The sequence below is a fragment of the Ambystoma mexicanum genome, chromosome 3p, assembly GCF_040938575.1.
Source record: "Ambystoma mexicanum isolate Mex_15411 chromosome 3p, UKY_AmexF1_1, whole genome shotgun sequence".
Taxonomy (NCBI): Eukaryota; Metazoa; Chordata; class Amphibia; order Caudata; family Ambystomatidae; genus Ambystoma; species Ambystoma mexicanum.
Window position 1 is genome coordinate 1,171,927,913 of NC_090925.1, and position 24,085 is coordinate 1,171,951,997.

Consider the following 24,085-nt stretch of genomic DNA (forward strand, 5'->3'; position numbering starts at 1 on the left):
CTTGTCCTGCATTTGAATAGTGTAAGGTAAAGGGAGGTATCCGTTAGCATTGAGTCACTGGAGCGGAATACACGCCAGTGACCGCCCACACACACACGCACACGCATCCACCAGAGACTTCATCGCAGGGTGTGCGGCGGCGGCGGCGGCGGCGGCGCTGCCCTGATTCACAACGCGTTTTTAAATAGATGTTTTCGCATTGAAAAACGATTTTCTCACCCTAACTCGGGCTCTGCGCCGCGCCTCCTACATTGTATAGTGTTTTTGACACCTTCGCCAGAATAGCTCAGCGAGTTAAGCACTCACTGCTGAGAATGTGCATGTATTCTTTGCGTTACAGCTTCGGGGCTGTGAGGATTGCCGGACCGCTCAACTCACCCTCCCTGGGTGTCACCTTCCATCGACACAGTTCACCCTCAAGGTAAGCTTCCTGGCCTACATAGATGTAAGTGGGCTCGCACCTCCAAAAGACCAGACAAAAAAAACTTTAATTTCACCCGCCCTGTATCACAACGGGTACGCTTCCCAAAGTGCTTTTCAATTGGTTAAACACCAATGAAAAAAGGCTTTGTGAATTCGGCCAAAAATATGGAGAGGTATAGGATTGGCGAATCAATTTTTCAACTTTCTAGGGGTCTATGATATGAGTCCCGTTGGAATAGCTTAACAGCAGCACGATAAAAAGAGCTTCGCAAAGTTACGTGAAAACACATTGGGCCTGCTTCGTGTAGCGTTTTCCCTTGCAATGGATGCATTATAAAACGCTTCTGTGAATTAAGCCTGAATTAAGCCTTATTTACAAAACCGTTTTTTCAATGGGACTGTCCATTGGAAAAAGCTTTGTAAATTCGGCCCTTTGCCAACCAAAATGACAGGCAAAATTGGTTGAAGAAGTAAAGGACAGTGTACTTTGTAAACAACACATTTTGCGAACAGATTAGTGTGAGTTTTCCAAGCCTTTCGTGAACATACCAGCAGAAAGCAAGAACAAAAAGGCAATTCACACATAACGCAGCGTGGGTGCCGTCCGCGTTTCTCATTTCGGTCACGGCAGCTTCCAGCGCCGACGTTTCCAAAACGCCAGCCGGGGCCAGGGCTGCAATTCCACTGTAATTACGCCGTGCAAATGAGCACCAAAGACTGGTCACCACAGATGGGCATGGTCAGGCGAAAGGCAACCCCTGATATACAGGGTGCTCGGGTTGGGGGAGTTGGTGTGTTTGCGTGGGGGCGGGGTGGGGCATACAATACGATAACTCATTTAGGGTCCACCGAAGCGGGGGGGGGGGGGACAGGTGAGGTGGGATTGGGAAGTCGCATGGGGACAGCGGATGGAGAGGTGCAGGTACTGTAGAGGGAACATGGGCAGAACGAGGGGGCGGGGGGATGGGCCAGAGTCGGGGGTGGGGGGGGGGGGCGAACGAGACTAACGAAAGCCAGTCAATGAGTGAAGGGAGCCCGAATGGGTGTGGATAATAGCGGCAGCGGGATGAAGTCCCCCCCCCCAGGAAACTGGGAGGGGGTGGGCAGTTGTGGACGAAGCGCCAACGGAGGCCCACCGACTCCACAGACTAGAGGCTCGCCCGAGGCAGCACTACTCTCTCTGCAGAGATCCACTTCGCGCTAACATCAACCCTGTGCACCACAAGCGCTGAGAGGCGATTTTCAGGTTTGCGGCTCGCCCACTCTTAAACGTAAGGCTCGGCAGCAAGAGTACTCAAAGGTGGCCCTCCATATCTGAGCGAAGAGAGGCAGCTCCCAACTCTTCCGACCAGGGTCTGCTCTTCACACCTTGGCCAAGGCCACAGACCCCCGACAGTGGCTTGGTTGGGGTGCTTGTATTGTGTGTTTTTATAAGATTGAATGCAATATTTGTTCAACGACATCGGTTGGTGATGGCATATGCGCTTCAAAATGGTTGGAAGATGGCCCTGATTCACAAAACGTTTTTCAATGGGGGTTTCCCATTGAAATATGGCATGAGAGCCAGACCTGTTTCTCTTCTGTGGCGCTGTAGTGTTGTTTCTAGCTCTGTGTCCGTAGACCGAATAATAAAGTCCAGTTGTGTTTTCTGTACGACGGCACATAGGCAGATGATCTGCTCAGAAATGCGTTATATGCAGATATCTCTCGCAAGCCGCCATTGCGGATAGTTTGGAAACAGGACTGGATGTCTGCACTTTTCAGACCGCAGCGCATGGCTGTGCTGTCACCCTGCGAGATCTCATTCATACGTGTTGCTGACCGTTCTTTCACTAAGCACTCAAATGCGCTATATGCAGATTTCTTTCGGAAGTTGCCATTGCGGATAGATTGGAAAGAGGACTGGATGTATATACTATTCAGAACGAGGCAGCAGCCTGGACTGTCACCTGGCAAGATCTCATACATAAGTGTTGCTGACCGTTCTTTCAGTATGCAATGAAATGCGCAAGGCATAAAATAAGCTGTGCTGCATAGCAATTTGCTATGCAATTCTGTAGGTTTGCTAATTAAATGGACACTTGTGTAGCAAAGCTAGCTGTTTAAGTTACGCTGTTTAAAGAAAGAACAGCCTGTCCTGCATTCCTCTTGCCCTCAGGCTTCTCTCCACCCCCTTTTCTTGTTCAATGTAAGCTCAAAGGGGCCAATGGAGAGAAAGTGCAGCAGTAGCCATCCCCTCCACTGTTAAGTGTCAAAGGCCTGTGTGGGAGTGCTGGGCAAGATTTGTTTTTCTTTTTCAAGCAATTGCAAGCTAGAAGCCATCAAGATGATATTTTTATTTAAACTAACTGTATCCTGGCTGGCAATGACCAGTATGTGTTAACTATTTGAAAAAGAACTGTAAAGCAATTCCATTCCTGAAAATGTAAGTTGTTACATAATGCATAATTACAGTATTGCCACTGTAAAACACTGCATTCTCTCCATGCTTCACAGTAACGTTTAGGTTGGTGTATCTAAATCTCACAGTGTCGGCTATATTTCATTTTGTTGGGGAAGATGCTTCATATTGACAAGTGAACACCTTTGAAAATATACATCATCACAGAGCCAAATGCTTATCCTTAGTTTAGCAAGCCTAGTTCTGTGACATGCTGGTTGCATACGCCTGTGCAACTGGCGCTCAGTCCCTGATCTGATCCCATACTCCTTGACATTCCATCTTATCACCCTGTTGCTTTATACAAGCTGCCAGACAGCCTGACAGTGAGATGGCCGCAAACTACAATATTCCACCTAATTTGCCTAATTCTCTTGCTCGCTACACCAACCACTCTCCTTAGTCTCTTGCTTTCTTTCCTTTTACATAATGAATACACAAAGCTAACTAGATGTTCACAAAAAGTAGTGATCAATAGTTCCATCAAGTCCAAACAAGATCTACTGCAATACCATACACTGTAGGCAGACCCCAGAGGTCGCTTTACTCTATGATTATGATTGCATTATATATTAGCTCCTGCAGGGAGAGCTGGACAAACTCTTTTCAGAGACTTTTTATCATATCTATTTATTTATCTGTATCCATGTCACGTCTTTTTGCTCACTCGTGTAGTCAAGTAGATTTTAGGAAAGGTGGGTACCATTTGCAAGGGATGTTGGAAAATGTTATTTAACATTTACTGTGTTTGCAACAAATGTCAAACGTTTCACTGTGCATGAGTGGTTTCTGGGTGTCAGCGGTGTGCCAAACATGAAGTGAGTTAGTGGTGACATGCACCAGTTTACAGAAAGCACATTTACATTTTTTGTCATCTGTTGCCATGGTCCGAGGTCATTTCTCTGAGGTCAAGAAGGAAGTTACTTGACCAACAGGTCTAGTGGAGTTTTAAAGAATTTGCAAGGCCCGACTCATCTCACTGCGGTACACAAAACTGCTAATTGTATACCTTGGGTAGAAATAACTTCTGGTAACATTAGAAATAACAGTACAACATTGCTAATCAAATGTGTTTGTTTGCTAATGAAGAACCATTTATTTACCAAACTTTGCTAATCAATTTTTGAAAACTAATTTATGCCTTGATGCGTTAAATGCAGATTTCTCTCATAAGCCGCCATTGCGGATAGCTTGGAAACAGGACTGGATGTATGTATTATTCGGAATGAGGCACCAGTCTGCACTGTTGCCCTGCAAGATCTCATCCATAGCTATTGCTGACGGTTCTTTCAGTCTGCACCGCAAGAACCGCAATGTGCAGATTTCTTTAATAAGCTGTCATTGCGGATAGCTTGGAAACAAGTCTGGATGTATGTACTATTTGGACCGAGGTACCAACCTGTGTGCTCACCCTCCGAGATCTCATCCATACGTGTGCTGATGGTTCTTTCAGTCTGGTTTTGACTGTGCACTTGATTACAAAGTTTGACATTGAATCAGTATAACTCCTTGGCGTTTATTCTAAAGCATAAACTGCATCCTGGTACATGGCCGGAATGCATAGATTGCACAGCCCTTTATCCGTAGGCTGAAACCTGGTATTCCCCTCAGACCCTATAGACGGCGGCCTGACATGGCACTTGGTTCATAGACCGCATCCTGGCAGGGGCCCCCAACCATAGGTTGAAAGACCCTGTATTTATAGCCTGCACTCTTGCATGACCTTGTATCACAGACTGCACCCTGTATTATAGTGTATACAGGTGAATCTAGTTTTCCCTCCCTTACTTATCACCAGCGGGACATGTGTAGATACATGTAAAAGACACATTCTTCCCGTTCACAAAATAACTTGGCAGAATCGGCATAATGGCAGAACAACCCCTCTATTTAATGTATTAGGTGGTTGGTGTGGCAGTTTTCCTTCCACCGGTACCTAACAAAGGGAATCCGATACTCATATTTAATGCTGTCCTGGTGAGAGTCCACATAATAAGTTCAGAGAACTGAAACACTCGGCTAGATTGTAGTAAATATTACAAACTGTTTGGCAAACAAAACCCATAGACTTATAGAGCTTTTACTTCTGTTATGTTGCGTTATCAAGGATATGTTCGGTGACCATCACCAGCGTAATGGTCTTACCACGCATAGCCCTTTCCGAATATTGAGTAGCCTGCAAGGGTGTTTCTAGACCTTGCCTATTAGTTGAGTTTAATTTATTATTTGTAGAGCGCACCAAACCCGGAGGTATCTGGGCGGGTAAGGAAGGGTAAGGTTGGGAGAGGGGCTGATGGGAGAAGGTGCAGATCGGCTGGAAGGCGATAGTGAAGAGGCAGACTATAATAAAATGAACAAGTTCTGAGGTCAGAGACAGTACGCATGAGGATTTTGGGATGTGGCTGTGGGTAATGGCGGTTATTGCTATTCATGTAGAGCCAACTATGTGCTGCTGAGGTTTATGGTGATGCAGAATCTGAACCAGGGAAGAGCTACAAGACCAGACAATTGTGGTGATTAGTCACATTATGGACTTGAAATGTGCGCAGAGGGCCATAGTATCGACCAAAACATTTTGAAAAATATGTATAAATGGAGACATTGACGCAATGGTGTAGTGCCCTACAGTTTTTAAAACCACACTTCAATTATCGTAACTCCCTTTTCTTTTGATTTATTAGTATAAAGTAAGTGCACATTCACTTGGCAGTCGCTCAATAATTTAGAGTGGGAGTGATGGTTGCTTCTGTCACTCTGCAAATGAATTTGCCATGAAACAGTTTCTGCTTGAATGAACTTTGCATCTATGCATCCATCCATGTTATATCGAGCTTTCTGTCTATTTCTTATCAGTCAGCGTATCCATCCATTTATACACACGTACGCACAGAGCACACATAGTAGCATACAATGAGAAGTCAATATTTTGAAACATTTTTTAGTTATTTTATTTCCCATGCTCTTAATTTCGAGAAAAATAATATTCACAAAACATAATTTATAGCACAATTACACAGCATCCTTAGCCACAACAGCATTACACATCCAGACATCAACATAACGTTTACCACAGCTAAGAAATACAGGTGTGGGATTGGGGCGGAAGGGGTGGGTACCATGTGCATCTTATATTATGATTCTTTGTCATTAACATGTAAAAACTATCAACATAATAAGCGACAAATATGCCAGCACTTAAACTTCATATGCGTTCCGTTTGCGTGTTAATAATTAAAGATCATTTGTAAAAATTAAAAAAAAGTTGCTTTTTTACTAACAAACCACTTGTAAAAACAGGTCTAACTTTTACGTTGCAACACGGTGTGTTTTTTTTTGTTCCTTTTGTTTGTTATTGATCACGTCTTTGGACAAGCGACTCAGCATCCCGAGTTGGGAGGTTGCTTCAGAGGTGCCGGGTCAGGAATCTTTGTACAGGCGCCTAGAGATATTGTTTTCATTTTTACATTGTTTTCTACATAGCAGGTTTCGGGGTATAAAGGAAAGATACAACTGCAGATAAATAAAAAGCGATCTTTCCGATCCAAGCATACAAATACAAACGTTTCGTAGATCATGTGGGGGTGCAAAAGCTGGAGGGGTGCCCTAGGTAGGGTCTTTGCTGCTGGCTGTCTGTGGACGTAGATATGTGGATACTGTACGGTCTGGAAGGGCAGAGGTAGGAACCTTGAGGCCGCGGGCCTGAGAATGTTGCCATGGCATTCCTTTTACTGAAAAATAAAACATCAAACACATCATGCATCAGTCTATTCAACTGCTGAACACAACCGTCCAGCACAATGCACACTTCGCCTTCTCCGAGTGGTTGATCCTCGTATTTTCCTTGTTCCTAACTTGCAAATGGAGACACCCCCCCCCCACCCCCCTCATCCGGATCCGAAATTGCAACTAGCTTTTCAGTGGTAAACGTAGGCCACGCGCGGGGCCGGGTGGTGCTCCCACCTGTCCCAAAATGGCCGCCAAATCTGTCTGTTTATTTACAAGCGCGGCGTGCGCGCGCGCGCACGGCGTCGCGTCCCCGTCCCATGGTACCTCCGCACCGTCTCCTTATCCGAGACCACCAGCCGTAGCTTCCAAGCGTTCCGCCCGCTCAGGCTCCGCCGGGCGGGGGCTGGGAGACTCTTGTGCAAGTTCAAGTAAACACGTACGACCCGCATGATCCGGAGACGGCGGCGCGGCTCCTCCGCTCGCGAGGCGCGCGCCGTCTCCCGCACTGTCCCCCTGGTCCAATGTCCGAGCAGGGTCCGCAGGTGCCCCCTGGCGGCGTGGCGCGGCCGGGTCAGCTGTTGTACTGGCAGGCGTTCAGGCCGGCGCCCGGGCTCTGCAGGCCGCTGTAGCCGAAGCTGGAGTGCTGCTTGGACTTGAGCCGCAGGCTGGCCAGGCTGGAGTTGCACGTGTCCCTGTACACCGTGTAGGGGGTGCCCGGGGGCCCGTAGGGGCAGGCGGACGAGGACATGGCCGAGTTCAGCGAGGAGCTGCTGATGTTGTTGAGGTTGTTAATGTTATTGAGGCCGGAGTTGGGCATGCCGGGCACGGCGGAGTGGCCCATGCCAGAGGGCATGCTCATGGAGGAGATGGTGCTGGGGGAGGAGAACATGGACTGCGAGGAGAGGGGGCTCATGGAGTTGAAGAAAGTGAACCCCTTGGTGGAGAGGGGCGCGGGGGTCAGGCTCTTGGTGGCCCAGTTGTTGTAGGGGTAGCCCGCGTACATGTCATCGTAAGGCTGCATTAGGCCGCTGAATTGGGGCACGTAGCCGTTCTTGCACAGGTCCATCTGCTGGTTGCGCTCCCTCTTTCTCCACTTGGCTCTGCGGTTTTTGAACCAGACCTGGGAAGGATAAGAAAACAAGGGTAAGCACGAGGTCCAAGGCGAGCCACACACTCTGCAGACAGGTCTGCTGCACCGTTTAGCATGCACATACAACAGGACACAGTGTCAAGGACACACAATCAGCGTGTTACAGTCACCAGGATGTCACAAGCAAAATCAGTGTACACCAGGCGGCTACGGAAGGGCACTCGGCGAGTGACCTTAAACCACAACATGACTCTGACCGTGCGGTCACTCACACAACTTTGCAAAGGGCTAATGCAGCGACACACCAAACAATATTTGTGAAATGTTCAGCTCTCAAAGTCCGCGGGAAGGACTACAGAACTGTAAATCGGTGTAAGAGAACCTCGATGAAATGCGTCATAGTCATCAAATTAGAAATACCAGAATGCCAGGCCGCCTGCAGCACAAGTCACTAATGTATGATAATGCCCTCTATTCAGAAACGTGAGGGCCAGCCCTTGCACCAGAGGTGTGTGTCCCCCATAGTTGTTTTTAAAGTGATAAAGGGGGGCAGGGGTGCCTCTGTGTTTGTTATGTTAGTTATTGTGCCTCTTCTAGAACGCACTTAAAAGAAGACATGTTAAGTGTTAGTGTTTCTTACATAGCGCTGCTTTGGTCCTGTTCGCTGCCTCTTGGCGCCTATGCATAGTAAGAAGATCGCCATTGAGCGACGACATCAGCTCGTGCGTCAAGTGCTCGGGGCATCGGTGGTTGGCATTGCATGAAAGGTTTCAAGGAAGCAAAAGGCTCCTGGCTGCTAAGGCCTGCCATCTTTCGCGTGGATGTCCTCAGATTGCCTCTGAGGGGTGTGAGGAAGGACTTCAATTACAGTACAATTATGGTTCCTCTGCTTAGTCGCCTTCCTGTGGCAGGGCTGCCCACCCCTTTCCAGGAGAATGGGAAATGAGGGGCTTGTGTCCTGCAAAACGATCTGCTTTCGCTTATTAAAGGTATCACGTGATCGCGAGGTTGCTCAGTGCTTATTTGTTTTTAAGGTGTTGAACAATGACTGCGGGTCCGCCTGGATGGCAGCGAGAGCTCGGGTTTCAATGCGTTCACCGCGATGGCCGAATCATGCAGATGGGGTGTCCATGTTGGGGGGGGGGGGGTTCGAGCATTCGAGCGCCTACATGCTAATGCACACAGGTTTATGGTTTCAAGATGTGGTGTGTAGGAAGCTCGCCGGCGCCCACCCTGTCCGAAAGGAAGGGAGTTCAGCTTTCCGCTCCAGTGGAATAGCCACAGCAGGCAATTGCCCGATCGGTCGTTACACCGCGAGTAGTGCCCCCGTGTGGATGAGCGGATAGTCGCGCGCTTATCTCCTCCGTGCTTGGAAAGCGATAGGTTTGGCAGAAGACATGTGGATGGGTCCGATGTCCGCCTAGGTGCACAGCTGTATGGGCTGGCCAGCGGCATGAATTCCTTTGTCCAATTACTATGGGGAAAGGCTTCCGACTGATTTATTCGGGCCATAATTTTAGATGATCAAAGCAACATCGGGCCCGATTCATGGAATATTTGCCCAGTTCAAAGTGACTTTGCACTGCTGAAAAGTGACTTTCAACTGCCAACGCAAACCCTGATTCATGGAACTGTTCAAAGTGTATTTTTGCCGTGCAAAGTCCGGGCAAAGTCATTTTGTACTGCAAAAATGACCATGCACTGACTTTGCCCGTCAAAAATACACAGTGCAAAGTCACTTTTCAGAAGTGCAAAGTCACTTTTTACCGGGCAAATATTCCCTGAATCGCTCCCAAAGGCTTGGCAAGGAGTTTGCCAGGCCTGTCCAGGCCATTCCATTGCACCCTCCACTGGGTAGAGGCGCGGGCTTCTCGGCGCTGTGCATTGCTGGTTGCCAGGAAAGTCAGCATGTTAAGTGCCCGCTGGGGGCGAACACGCAGCAATGGTGCCAGATGAAATCGCTCGGGATTCGGGGCTAGGTGGCAAAGTGTGGGCGAGAGTGCACGCATGTTTGCTGCCCTGCACCCCCCCCCCCCACTGGTTACAGGTGCTATAGCATTTGCCGAAATCTAACGCCAAAGTCGCACGCGTGGCGAGTTGGAATTCGGCGAGTCATGCGCAGGCTTGCGAGAGGCGCCTGCACAAGGATGCACGCGAACTGGGTATGTAAGGAGTGGGTCCCCTTCATCCTCCCAAGTGCCAAGACATTGGAGGATATCTACGGCAATTATGACAGGGTTTAGACGTGGGAGGAATCCGGCATTAAGCGCTATATAAAAGCGGACATTCTTATCCCGCATTCAATATCCCCGTATCCTGTAATGGGGACCCCGAGTGCTATCAAAGGGGCATTGTTAAAGTCGAGAGGCAAAGCCCTACGCGAGCAGGATAGACTTGGATCGTGATAAGGGACGGGGTGGGAGGGGGTTCCTGGCTCTTTAGCTGACTCCATGTAAGCGTTCTGGTTTGCAGATTTTTCGCCGCATTGCTTTTTACGGAGGAGGTGATAAATCACGCGCTCTTTAATTGCGGCTGCGTGAAGTGCTGGGTCTGTGGGATCAGGGCCCGGTTGCGCCGCCCCCCTCCCTTCTTCTAATTCCCTCGCATGTGGTTTAATGGGATGTTGCGTGTATTAGATACACATGTGAAGACCCTGCTAATGAAGGCGATCACTGCTTTTTTTCTGTGTAGTTATTACATTGGAAACATATTATGTAGCCATGAGATTTTCAATATTCTCCTGTATATCCCAGTGTTATGGTTTTTAATGCGACTGAACTTGATATCTGCCTAGTGTTCGTTTACAGCTTTTAACACAAAGTAATGGACTGAACACAATCTCTGCAATGGGCGCAGCGCCTCGGCCAGGACTTGTCATGTAGCTCAACGAATTCCTCTTTGTGTTGGAGACACTCTCAGCCTTAAGTACCCGCCCATATGGGCATAATGTGGCACCGTCGTGATGGCCGAGTATCAGACCCCTGGGCCCACTGGTGCCCACGGATATGAGTTGTCAAGTTCTACACGTGCAAGCACGTGTAGATGCATACATACAGTACACCGAGGGTGCAACGTCCTAACACGTGTTGATTATTTGTGTCTGACTCGTGGGCTGCGATAGCACAAACAATACTTGAAATGGCCGAAATTAGAATGTTCTGCAAAAAACAAAAAAAATCCTACTTGTGCAATGCTGTTGCACAAAAGTGCAAAAAAGTCTTTGCTTGGGAAAATATTTTTCAGTGTCTTTATTCGACCAGAAACACCAGCTCTACGCGCACAGGCAAGGACACACACATAAAGACACACCACACGCAGGCATACACACAATCGCCTTCTTTGCAATATTTCGGGTTGAAAGATCACGTCCCCACATTAAATTGCACTTCTGGGTGGTGCTTTCTCGAGATCGTGTTTGGGAGAATTAAAACGTTTAAAAACATAGGAGCCCTTAAATAATGTTCATAGACGAACAAAAAAGCCCCACACATGAATGTGATGTTGTGAAATAGCGACACACGAGGCGGCAGCGAGCCTTTCACGAGTGTTACTGTGGCTTCTGGGAAGAGTGTGGCGCGTTCTCCAGACGGGGCCCGGGGGGGAGGGGGGCTGCTCTGAGCGGGTGCCGCGCCCCCAGACCCAACCTCTGTGTTCCGGGAGAGCCCGCAATATTGCGGCCCGGAATCGCTCCGCGCAGGCCGCCGCGGGCCCAGGATGGGCCGCACGGGCTGCGGGTTGGGAAGGAGTCTTTTTTATGAGAGGAAGGGCCGGATCTGGGAGATTTCATTAGCTCCATCATCCACCTTTTATTGTGCCCTCGGTCGGCCTCTTGCCCACACACATTTTGAAATGTAATCCATGAAAATGTGTTCCCCGGCCCCGGAATTGAGAGTGCGCGTTCACGCCAACATCCCCAGCCCGGCATGGAGCGACGTCAGGCGCGTTTCTCTTCTTTACCTGACGGCCAACTCCTGGACTTACACGCGGTCCCCCCCCCCCCCCACGGGGCACTCGTTACCTGGGAAACGCTCAACGGGGTACCGGGCACTACACCCAGCCCACTCATGAACCCCCCCCCCCCACCACCACAGTGGGCTCGTTACCGGGCCCTACATGGAGCCCACGCAAGAACCCACTCCAGACACCCTCGCCCCAAAGTGGGCTGGTTAACTATGCCACATCAAAAGTTATATCGGGCCCTACATCGAGCCCACTCGTGAACCCACTCCTGGTCCCCTCCCGCCACGGTGGGCTCGTTACCTGGGAAACGCTAAACGGGGTACCGGGCACTACATCCAGCCCACTGGTGAACCCACTCCTGGTGCCCTCCCCCCACGGTTGCCCCTCTCAGAGGGCTCATTAACTGGCCACGCTAAGCGAGTACCCCATGCCCACTACTCAATTCACTCCCCCCACCGGTCCACCCACCGGTTTTCTGCTTCTGTCAGAGGGCTCCTTACCGAGAACCCGCCCCCCCTCTCCTCCCTCAGCCCACTCGAGTCCCGGCTCCACGCTTCGCGCATAACGAGCACCGAGCCATAACAGCCCTCCACGCTCCGGGCCGTTAAGAGGGATTGTCCCCGCGCGCCCCCCACGCCCGCAGACTCTGCATGGAGAACTAATTACACTTTACTGCCGGGCCAGTGCGCGGGGCGGCTGCTGCTGGCGGGAGACCCGGCTTCCATCTCCCGGAGACCCATCGTACCCATTGGCCCGGGGACCTCTGCCATCGCCGCTGCAAGCAACGAAAATTGCCATCCATCTAAGTATGATTGGGCGTCTCACATTTTAATAACGTAGCCTAGTTACGTTTATTTAAGTAGCCGGAAGTGGCAAGCACGACTAATCACAAACATAAAACAACAGGCCCAAGAAAACACGGTTAGTAAACAGTCTGTCCGAAACTGAAGCCATATCGCCTGACTCACAAAAGCACTTTTCAATTGGAAAACCAGATTGAAAAATACTTTGTAAATCAGGCCAATAAAAGCATGACGCTGGCATCCTTGGACGCTCAGACACGCGTGACTGAGGTCCCCTACCCGCCACATGACCGCGGCTGCCTGTTTTACTGTCAGGGAAATGGACGCCCTGGCACGGACACTGGGGGTCTCCTGCACCCCAAGGTCCCGGTGACAATGGTCACGTGTCGTGGGCAGCCTTCGGGTACGCGTGTCAGCGTTTCACACATACCGCCTGTTATCATTACACATCTTTACCGTTTTCTCCCGCTTTCACCGACACCGTATTCGCGCACAGAAGGACATGTCGACGTCATCACAGAAAGAAATGTAGTTCCTATGCACACGTATGTCGTCTGGCGTCCCGTGCCACGCCAGGATTCAGCCGCGAGATTGCCGAAGTGCAAGGGTATCCTCGGCCTCCTGTCTGTGCCGGGAGCCCCCCTCTCCCCTCCCCCCCCCCCCCCAGAGTGTTTCCAGTGGGAAGCGTGCCCTGTAATTGCCGTGCCCCAGAGTGCTCCTGCCCGGAGACACGTGCGGATACCGTGCCGCCCGGGCACACCTAATGCGTCATAGTTTTTTTTATAACACAGTCCGTGTGTTCACGGCTCAGCATTTTCTCCCGGTCCTCCTTCCACGTATATTAAAATGTACGTTATTTTTTCTGTCACTTTTATTTCCGATTGTTTCCAATATTGCCGAACAAATGCAAAATTATTTAGCAGCAACGTGTTTTTGTTACCCGAACGGCGGTACCATGGAGTACTTGTCTGTGGGGTAGACACTGCTGGCTCATTTATAAGGTTGCGTTTGACATGTTCGTGTTTTTACCTTCTAGCGTTTAGTTTCCCTCCTCTCCATCACATAGCACGCGGGAACTGGCGCCATTTTTCTCATACTCCGACCAACCTTGCAGCGAACACACTCTCGAATCCGCAGAGAAAACACTGCAAGGGCGCATTTTTAAAGTTGCGCTCACAAAAAGCCCGCAGTTCTACACCGAACGCCCCCGCCATTGTAGCGCATAGACGTGCACATTGCAGCCGCATTTAAGGCTCAGCGCTTGACCCGGACGTAAACAAACTCTAAAACAACCGAAATAATATTACGACAAACTTCCCTAAAATAGCCCCCGTCAAACAGGACCCACAGCCATTTCTAATCCGCAGATAATATGCCCTGCGCTTTTCGATTCTCCAATAGAACTGTACGCGTGTCGCGTGTAATTCTGAATGTGTGTTTGCCGCCGCGTTTCTCTCGGCTGTGACTCCCTTTATAGTGAGTAGGCCCGAGTCTCACACACGCGTTGCAGTGGCGCAACACCATCGAGAGACGCTTTGTAAGCCAGGCCCAGTGTCTTGGCCTCTGTCAGTTCGGGCCCCTCTGGAGGTGTCTCCGGGGCCCTCTGCTCGGTCAATACTCGCCCTGAACCTGCTTTTATTTGTGCACAGCGGGTCGGTCGGTCGCCCGGGCACCCTGCCTGGCAGAAAACTTCACAGACATTCCCCCAGCCGAGGCCAGGCCCCTTGCATTGCTAAACGCACACGCACTTTATCTGGAGGTTATCGCCAAGCACAATCCAAACCTATCAGCTTTGCTCTTACACGTTTGGTAAAGAAAGACAACCTGATCAATAAAGATAACAGCTCTGTGCTGTGGTAGAATATTAACACCCGCCCGGTGGCGGGCAGCAGACACACACATATATATATATATATATATATATATATATATATATATATATATACATACACACTCTCTATAATATATAATAAATAGTGCCCTTTTGGTATAGTGCCCTTTTTGGATATCGGCCAATATTTCTCACAATTATTATATGGCCTTTCGCTTTTGGGGAATTGAGCGCCCCAACTGCTGGGTGAGCGCGAGGACGAGCTCAGCCCCTCAGAATCCAGCTGTGAAGAGGCTTCTGTGAGAAACAGAGGAAGAAAGACGAGCGGCGACATCCGGGAGAAAATGAAAGCTGGAGGCTTCGCAGAAAAGCACTGGATGTATTTTCAGGAACGCACGCTTCCAACTGTAATATATGCACAATACGTGAGAGAACAACGTCAGTCGGACGGGATGCTGGAACTGTCCCCAGTACCCGCGCGCCCCCCAACAAATCCCCACTGTGGCAAGTGGGGAAACGCAGCTCCCCGTTTCGCAGCTCGGTGCCCCCCGGAGTTCATGTAGCATGCGCACCGTACCCCCACTTTGCAGCGCCCGTGCGCAGCGGCACCCCGCGAAGAATGGGGGGAGATGCTGCAACATTCATTTGAATGATGCCTCACTGTACACACCTCCCCACGAAGGGGGAGCAGATACATGCACACGAGTATCCAATAGGCGCATGACGCCATTGGGAACCCGAGCGAGACCCAAACACCACAAAAAAGTGCGGCCTATAACCAGGCCCCTGGGGGACTCCACAAACCTCCGAGACCTACAACACGCACACGAGAGGGTGACATCTCCTCGGCTTTTACAGTCTGTGGCTGCAACGCAAGTGCAGAGACTACACAAAGGCGCCCCCCCCCCGCACGAGGCCTGCAGCCCTCATTGTAGCTGCGTTTGCTTCGGCCGCGTTATCGTGGCCTATCGACGCAGAGTTACGAGGAGCCGGGATATAGGAAAACCAGGCCCGGCCTAACAGACCGGTGGCCTCCCGGCTCCTCACGGAGTGCCAGCCACGGCCAGGCATTGCGCACAACACCATTCTTTCTAATTTGTAGCAACACACCCAGCGACATAATAATAAACGTACACAAGGACTCCTTCGCTCTCGACCTTGCGAATAAAGAAAAAAATCGAACGGCGTTTATTGTCTTTTTTGGTTAACGCACAGCAGTGGACCGAATAACTGTTTTGTTTTAATAAGTCCACACAATGATGGGTTTTTTCCCCTCACTCCGCCGACTGTTACTGCAGTTGCTTTTTACAGTCAGGTTGCTAATTGTTGCTAATTGTTCCTAAGCGGCAGTGCAACGTCGCCACAAGTGCACTTATGTCTCTGCCTTGCAACATCACAACACCCGCCGCACCCCCCGCCCCTCCCACCCCCCGCACCACCTTCCCCCCTCCAAGCCCTCCCAAAGCAGGCTGGCAATTCATGTTCCCATTCAAGACCACGAAACCAAAGCAAGTGTGCTGGAATAAGGCATGTGTGGCAGGAGGTCACGCGCCACACGTGGGAGCGAACCAACACGAGGAAGGTGGCATGCTCACTAAAGAAGCACAGGAACTCCACGTGTAGGGTACACGGACATGCCCCGTAATGGCGGCACGGGGGTCGACAAGTGGCGAGAGAGCGCCCACTAGTGCCTGGGCGCAGAGTCGCCCCCATTTAGAAAAGGGGTCCAGGAAGTGTCAAAGGGAAGTGGGCAGTGGCTGGAGGTCAGCAGTGTGGGGGCCAGATAAACCATCGCGTGTTTAAAAAACGATTTATCTTAGAGTTTATGTTCCAATGCTTACATCATTTTATCGTGCATTTCCACTTTTATTGCACGTAGCTGGGCCTGATGTAACAAGCGTTTTTCATATGGGATTGCGCCATTGTAAAACGCTTGTGTAAATGAGGTCCTTCGTGTAAGATAGAAAGGCCATCATTTGAGATAGTGAGCATTTGTCATTCAATGGCTGACGCTTTCTACCTTTTAACCTAAAAGGGCCTGATTTGCCACGCGTTTCTCATTCCCATTCGCAAACCAGGCCCGTCATATTTTCGCACAGCCACAATTGCCTCGGGTAGTTTGATTTTACCCTTCGGGCAGCCTGGCAGGCGGGCAGGTTGGGCGCAGTATGATTGGGTAATGTGTGCGTCCAGGCATTTCGGCTCCGAATGCGCTCATTCTATTGGGCGAGGGGTGGATTTGCGTGTGAATGTGCTCGCCTTTGGCCAATCACTGCTTGTACCCCTTCTGCTGTCATTTCCTGATGTTGCAGGCTCCTGCCACATAAAATAACCCAGGACACACTTCCGGGGCTGCCAATGGAGTGACTAGTCCATTCTTGCACCCCTGAGTACTTTTAGAACCTCTCTCTCTCACACACACACAAGAAACACACACATAATACTCACATGCGGTAGACACACACAGCTTCCTTGGGCTGTCTCAGATGGAAGGCTACTTCCCATACAGTACATTGCACTCCCGGTAGGTGGGTCATTGTTGCACGGATTTAACCAACTATTAATCTACCATTGTGGTTGCGGTTTTAACCAGTCCCATATCGGCGGTCCGCCGTGTCCTATATGTGCTTTTGGGTGTGTGCCATTATGCATGCTCCTGCGCGTGGCCCTGGGGTGCCCCTGTGCCACTCTTGGACGCTGTGATGTGTCCCCTGCTTTCTATGACTATGCGATGCACCCGAGGGACCCTGCTGTGTCTACTTCTGTCTGCACGGGGTGGCTTGCATGCCACCTCTCTAAGGTCTCGGCGTGCCTGCATATCACTGCGCTTCACGCGTTTTATTGCCATCCGTTCGCCCCCGCCCCCTCTGACCAAGCGCTCGTCTGCCACTCTTGGGGCCTGGTTTCCAAAGCTTCTGTTAACAGGAAAGCGCGCTGTGAAGCAGGCCCACCCCCCGCCCCCCCTCCCGCGTTCCGCAGGCGCGCCTCCACCTCTGTGCAGTTTTTGGTGCGTGTGCGCCTGCGCGTGGCCCCGAGACGAGGCTGGTGCTCTCAGGTGTGTTATTCCCTTCTGGCGTGGCGGGGTATAGCCGCCCTGCTTCATAGCTGGAATGCATTGCAGCTCTTAGCATGTGGGTTCTCTTGGCATGTCGCTGGATCATTAGTCAACAGGGCAAGGCACGTGGCGCATGCCAGTGTGGGCCGAATGTGGGCCAGCTTTGATAGCTTAGCGCAGTGGTTGGAGCATGTGTGCTATGGCATAGGATAGACATTGATATGATCCTGCTAACGGAAGCCATTCCCTTGTAAGTACACACGTGCCTGATGCTGTCTCTTGAATGGAATACTTGGTTCCCCCCTGAGGAAGGGTTTAGACGTTGCCGAGAGACTGAAACATGTTGAAGTATGGTGCAGTCCGGCCCCCTTGTTGGGAGAGGGAGGGGTCCCTGCATTAGACACGTTGCTTGCATCTAAGGCTGCAGCATATCTAGAGCCAATTACTGCCATTGCAGTTGGCTCATCGTGAGTAGATGCGAGCATTGCACAGCCACTGGGTGTTGGTTCTTAATGGGATTTAAAGACACACGTGTGTGTCCGGTAAACGTGGATGGGAGTGTGCTGCATTGCTGATAGCACTGCGCTTCTGCACAATACACGGACGAAACAAGCGATTGGTGTGCTGTGAAGCAGCCTTCCATTTATGGCGAGGCGCTACCCAATGAGCTGTGGCCAAGAGAGAGGGGAGCTGTGGACTTGGGTTGCTTGCGTGTTTATTTATTTATTTCATTTATTGGGTATTTATAATGGGGAAATACACAAAGGGCCTGTTTCACGGAGCATTTTTCAATGGGATTGCGCCATTATAAACCACTTCTGTGACTCAGGCCGAACGTGTTTTGAGGCACAACAAGACAAGATGGGGGGCGGGGGGAGGACAAAAACAAAATGGTCCTACGGGTCATTCAGATCATGCAAGTGCAGCCACAAGAAGTGCAGGGGAGTGGGGAAAGGAGCTGGGGGGGGGGGGGGTGGCGGTGTTGGTCAGGGCGGAGGGGCCTGTGAGAAGCCAGTGCCAGAGGTGGGCAGGTGGATAGTTTCCAAGTTTGCACGTCTTTGCACCAGACAAGTCACTCTCTGTCTAGCCTGGCCTATGTGCTTGCCTGTACTTCTGTATACGCCAGTATGCCTTTGTGTGTGCCTATGCGTGCATACCTTCCTTTGTGCTTTGGGCCACGACTCCTTCATGTGTGCCAGCGTGTGTGCTTGTCTGTACTTCTGTATACGCCAGCATGCCTTTGTGAATGCCTGTGTGTGCCTTTCTTTGTGTGTGGCTATGCGTGCATACCTTCCTTTGTGCTTTGGGCCACGACTCCTTCATGTGTGCCAGCGTGTGTGCTTGTCTGTACTTCTGTATACGCCAGCATGCCTTTGTGAATGCCTGTGTGTGCCTTTCTTTGTGTGCGGCTATGCGTGCATACCTTCCTCTGTGCTTTGGGCCACGGCTCCTTCATGTGTGCCAGCCTATGTGCTTGCCTGTACTTCTGTATACGCCAGCATGCCTTTGTGAATGCCTGTGCGTTTCTTATTGTCAAACTAACAATGAGTGTGTTCTAACACAACGTGACAACTCAGCAAATATGTACATTACTGCAGCACTCTGTGAACACTGGGCACATTTGTGCATGACTATGGCATTTTGAGGAATGGGAAAAACAATGCATGCATGCTGTGGATGTTGTGTAAACCAAGAGCATGGCTGCAGAAATGCAGACGTTGACAACATAAGTGCCTGGCTTTAGCATTGTGAACATTGAGAACATAGACACATTACTTCAGCCTTTATGCCATTGAGATACCTTTGCATGCTCCTCTCCAGATATGCGAGCCTCTCTGTGTGACTGCATGTGGTGTGGCTGCCCTTGGGTTGGACTGTATGTCGGAATTTACATGCCACTGTCTTCTTATGTACGGGCCACTGTTACAGCTTGAATCTTGGGTCATGTGCCTCCCTACCTATGTTTGTACCTGTGTGTGGGTTTGCGTGTGACACTAGCAATGTGTGACACTGTGAACACAATCTGTGCGTTGCCGTGGAACTGTTGAAAAGTGGCATATATGTGCATTACTGTGTCATTGTGGACACTGCGGCACATATCGGTTACTGGAATGTCAAGGGCACCGAGTATACATGTACATTTCTGTGGGAATGTGAGACCCGGCCATTATGTACTATGACCCTATTCTTAAGAAAAGCACCCACATACCTCGGGGTTTGGTGCGCTATGCAAATGACAAATAAATAAAGGTGCATTCCCGAGGCATTGCAGGCGATGCGTGCGTGTGTCATGCAGATACCGCGAGCACTCAGTCATATCTATGGGCGACTGAAGCTTCCTTGGCTCTGGAGGAACGTGCGTGTCATTGCAGCAGGATCCCGGCAGGGCTGTTTGATGGTCTGGAGACTGGGCACATGGATAATTAAGGTAGTACTGTATGGAAGCCTCCTTGAAACTCCAAACATATGTGTATTGCTGCAGCGTACTTAGCGGGGGGGGGGGTCGTCTGTGGGACATGGAAGGGTGGGCGGAAGGGGCGCAATGGGGACTGAGCACAACGTCCTGGTTTTGGGGAGGCTATGATCTGGCACTCCCGCTAGCATGAGCTTTGGGTTGGCGATGGAGGGCGCACGCTATCATATGCACTTATAGTCCAGGGAAAGCCACGTGGTGACATGTGGGTACGTTGCCTGGACGCTTGCAAGGGGGGAATATTTGGTGACCTCAGTTCTGTCATAAGCATGGGCCGATTGGTGGCTTGTGTGCATTGATGTCACACAATAGGAATAACTGAGAGCAGCTGGCACTGATTTTTGAGGTCCCCAAAGGAATGGCACTGATGGCCACATTGCGAGGTTTTGTCAGATATGCTGGTGGGCACTAGTACAGATTATGAGGGCAACGAACATAGAATCAGGGGGCTCCAACCTTTGGCTCACCAGATGTTTTGTACTACAACTCCCATCAGCCCTCACCATCACAGTCAATGCTGCAAGGGAACATGGGCGTTGCAGCCAAAGCATCTGGAGAGCCACAGTGCTGCTCCATGATCAATCACAGACAGTGGGCTATCAAGCAACACTCCCCTTTAATCCCAGGCAATTGTCACTGCAGGAGGCCCCTCGCCGCACACCCTGAGAAGGCGGTGCGGGATTTAGCCCCCATGACTAAAGCGTGAGCCGTGGTGGACTGGATTAAGCTGGGGCTATCGATTCATCCATTCTCAGTTTCAGCCCTGCACACACTTAACGCCAACACCATGCCCTTGTCCTATATTGCCCTAATCATGTTTGGATTATTTGGCCCCGTATTGTAAATGCACTCTTTCGCGGCCTGCCTAGCTTTCCAAGCATCTCTTAAAGTAGTTCCTTCAGCACCCATTGGAACAACACCTGTGGGGAAACACCATGTCGACATACAACACACTCTACACAGCATAGTGGCGCGAGGGATTTAAGGAAACTGCTGTTTTCTGGAAGGCCTCCGCAAGATCAGGGCTATGACCCATACTTGCCCTGGGTGACTTGAGAGTCCACGCATATGTTGGCTGGAGGAAGGGGGAGATGGGGTGTTCTATGTCTTTGTACATTTCGTATTTTGCTGTGCATGCTTTTTTGGTGTGGTGCTTGAAAGTGCCATCCTTGACATGCCAATGCACTCTTCCGAACAGACGGGGGTATTAATTAGTTCCATATTAGTTTCGTGTTGGTTACGGTGATTGCAGCGCGAGGCATGGAGAGAGCGAGGCGCGAGACGGGGCCGCGGCCTGAAAGAGACTGCTGTTGTCGCGGTGCTATGGACGATTTAGGGCAGTTGTGCTAGAATACGAAAATCCCACGAACACAAGTACAATTCTCCAAAAATCCTGCTCAGTGTTGCTCCATGTCCATTTCTCAATGTGCTTTGGAAAATGAGCTATTTGCAACATTCAATGAACGGTATTCCGTTAAACACGTATCATCCCCCACCTGCCACCCACCTCCCACCTCCCCGGAGTGTTTTTTTATTTTTATCCTATCCAGTTTGTATGAATGTTATTGGCTCAATGGGCTTAAAAGGGAACCATGAGCTCTGACCGCCAGAGACTTTCTTTCTTAGGAGGGAACTACTAACCACACAATCCTTAAAACTGCCTTTAAGTCGCATCTAAACTTAGTTTGGCAAACATGCTTTAACATGCTCCATCCGCTTAGTATTGCCCCCTAAAGGCACTCCAAGGTATTACACAAACAGTACATTCAAAACTCAGGACTCAGATACCTGGGTCCAAGGCAAGGCAGGCTCCCTAACCAACTTTATTGGACCCCTGAAAGGATGTGCAGACAAGGCCCAAGTGCTTCTGGTGCTTGTTGGGGCTCTGCGGGAACAACTGGCTGCAGCACATGCTATGGGACTGTTTTAAGCTGCAGTGCTTTTGGAATGCATTCCCAAGCAGCATGAATGCAGCATGAATGCAGGCCTAAGTGTGAACAAGGAATAGTATTATTTTGGGGGATGATACTGATCTGGAAGGCCGGTCTTACTCACAGAACAGGTGGATCTTTAGGGCTTCTATGGGGGGGCTAAGAGAAATATCCTACGGAACTGGAAATCGAAAAACCTGGCTCTGCGGCACTTTTCTGTTACAGCCCCCCTTATTTGTGGTTCTAGGTGTTTTTGCTTCTCCTATTGGTTGTCGGATGCGTCTGCTCCTCACGGATTTGGATGTCACTTATCTTGGCACCCCCCTCTTTGTGGTTGTTGGGTGTGTCCAAGAGCAAAGAATGTGATTCTTCATTCCTGCGTGATTCCGAATGTTGTCCCCCCCCCCGCTGTACGGCTCTGGGTTTTGGTTGGTTACACTTGGTTTGTGGTTGTTGGGTGCGTCTGCTGTCGCCCTCTGTGATTAGGGGGTGTACCTTCTCCTCTCTGTGCCTCCTCAGTGCCTCTGAGGCATATCTCTGCTCTTCATGGCTCCGCTCTTCTCTGTTGCCCTGGATTGGTTCCAGTGTGCTACTGGTGTGGTGTGGGTTTCCATCTGGGATTCTACCTTCTATTTCCCATTCCTCAAGGGAGCAAAGAATGTTAATTCCTGTGTGATTCAGAATGTTGTGTCCCCCTACTGTGCGGCTCTGGGTTTTGGTTGGTTACACTTGGTTTGTGGTTGTTGGGTGCATCTGCCTCCCCTCTCTGTGCAGCTCCAGGTTTTGGTTGGTTACACTTGGTTTGTGGTTGTTGGGTGAGTCTGCTTCCACCCTCTGTGGTTCGGTGGTGTACCTTCTCCTCTCTCTGCCTCCTCAGTGCCTCTGAGGCATATCGCTGTTCCTCACGGCTCCGCTCTTCTCTGTTGCCCTGGATTGGTTCCAGTGTGCTACTGGTGTGGTGTGGGTTTCCATCTGGGATTCTACCTTCTATTTCCCTTTCCCCAAGGGAGCAAAGAATGTTAATTCCTGTGTGATTCAGAATGTTGTGGCCCCCCACTGTGCGGTTGGAGGGCTTGGTTGGTTACCCTTTCTTTGTGGGCCGTGTAACCTCTCTTCTGTGTTTCTCCGTTTTGCAGCTCTGCCATTTTCCCCAGGCTCTAGGAATTATTTTTGAATTGTGTCACCTCTCTCTTTCCAAATATGAGCAGTCCCGCCGCGGTGTATGCAGCGTCGAACTTTCTGAATAGTGCCTGGCAATTCGGAAGGAGGCGTTTAGGTTCAACCCGAATGGGTGTCCGTGTAATCCTTTTCTTAAATCTTGGATTCAAGCTCGCCTTTATCAATGTAAACCAGGATTTGCACCCAAGATGGAAATATCTGCTCCACCTTGGATTCAAGCTCGCCTTTATCAATGTAAACCAGGATTTGCACCCAAGATGGAAATATCTGCTCCACCTTGGATTCAAGCTCGCCTTTATCAATGTAAACCAGGATTTGCACCCAGGATGGAAATATCTGCTCCACCTTGGATTCAAGTTCGCCTTTATCAATGTAAACCAGGATTTGCACCCAAGATGGAAATATCTACTCCACCTTGGATTCAAGCTCGCCTTTATCAATGTAAACCAGGATTTGCACCCAAGATGGAAATATCTGCTCCACCTTGGATTCAAGCTCGCCTTTATCAATGTAAACCAGGATTTGCACCCAGGATGGAAATATCTGCTCCACCTTGGATTCAAGCTCGCCTTTATCAATGTAAACCAGGATTTGCACCCAAGATGGAAATATCTACTCCACCTTGGATTCAAGCTCGCCTTTATCAATGTAAACCAGGATTTGCACCCAAGATGGAAATATCTGCTCCACCTTGCAACCTGCCGGGAAAAGTCATGGCTTTTAAAATAAAGGTGCGTTGTTTTAAACCATTGTACCAGCATTACTAGTAATGCTTCGTGTTTTAGGCATGTTACTAGGTTGATTGCTACTTTCTGATCTGATTTGGCATTTCCGAATATGGGTTGGGATTGCTCCTTGTGTGACTGCATTGTGCTTACCATCCCCAGGTGCAGTTTTGATTGTGAGCTGTCTCTCTCCTGGGATATCTTTCGTTTTGGGGTCTGCGGGTTCGTTGGGGGTTCATTTCATGTATGTGCCACTGTATTCGTTGTACATCCGTGTGATATGGGATTTCTGCTTCAATTTACTGCGTGCTTCAGAATTATGTTCCTATTGATTGTTATTTATTTATATACCTATTTAATTTGTTTGCTTCTGGATTGTGTCTCCATTTCTATTGTGCTACTTTATTGTGGGACTGTTTCCCGTGTGCACTACTGGCATATGTGTCAAT

At 50.0% G+C, this 24,085-nt stretch overlaps 1 protein-coding gene across 2 annotated transcripts in view; it reads right to left on the minus strand.

Moving 5' to 3' along the window:
- Positions 1-5,787: 5,787 nt before the first annotated feature.
- Positions 5,788-24,085, minus strand: part of PITX1 (paired like homeodomain 1) — a 113,647-nt gene continuing 95,349 nt past the window's right edge. For both annotated transcript variants that reach the window (XM_069652582.1, XM_069652581.1), the window contains one exon: positions 5,788-7,709. In XM_069652582.1, coding sequence (XP_069508683.1) covers positions 7,161-7,709 — 549 coding nt within the window. In that variant the 3' untranslated portion in view covers positions 5,788-7,160. The remainder of the gene's footprint in view (positions 7,710-24,085) is intronic.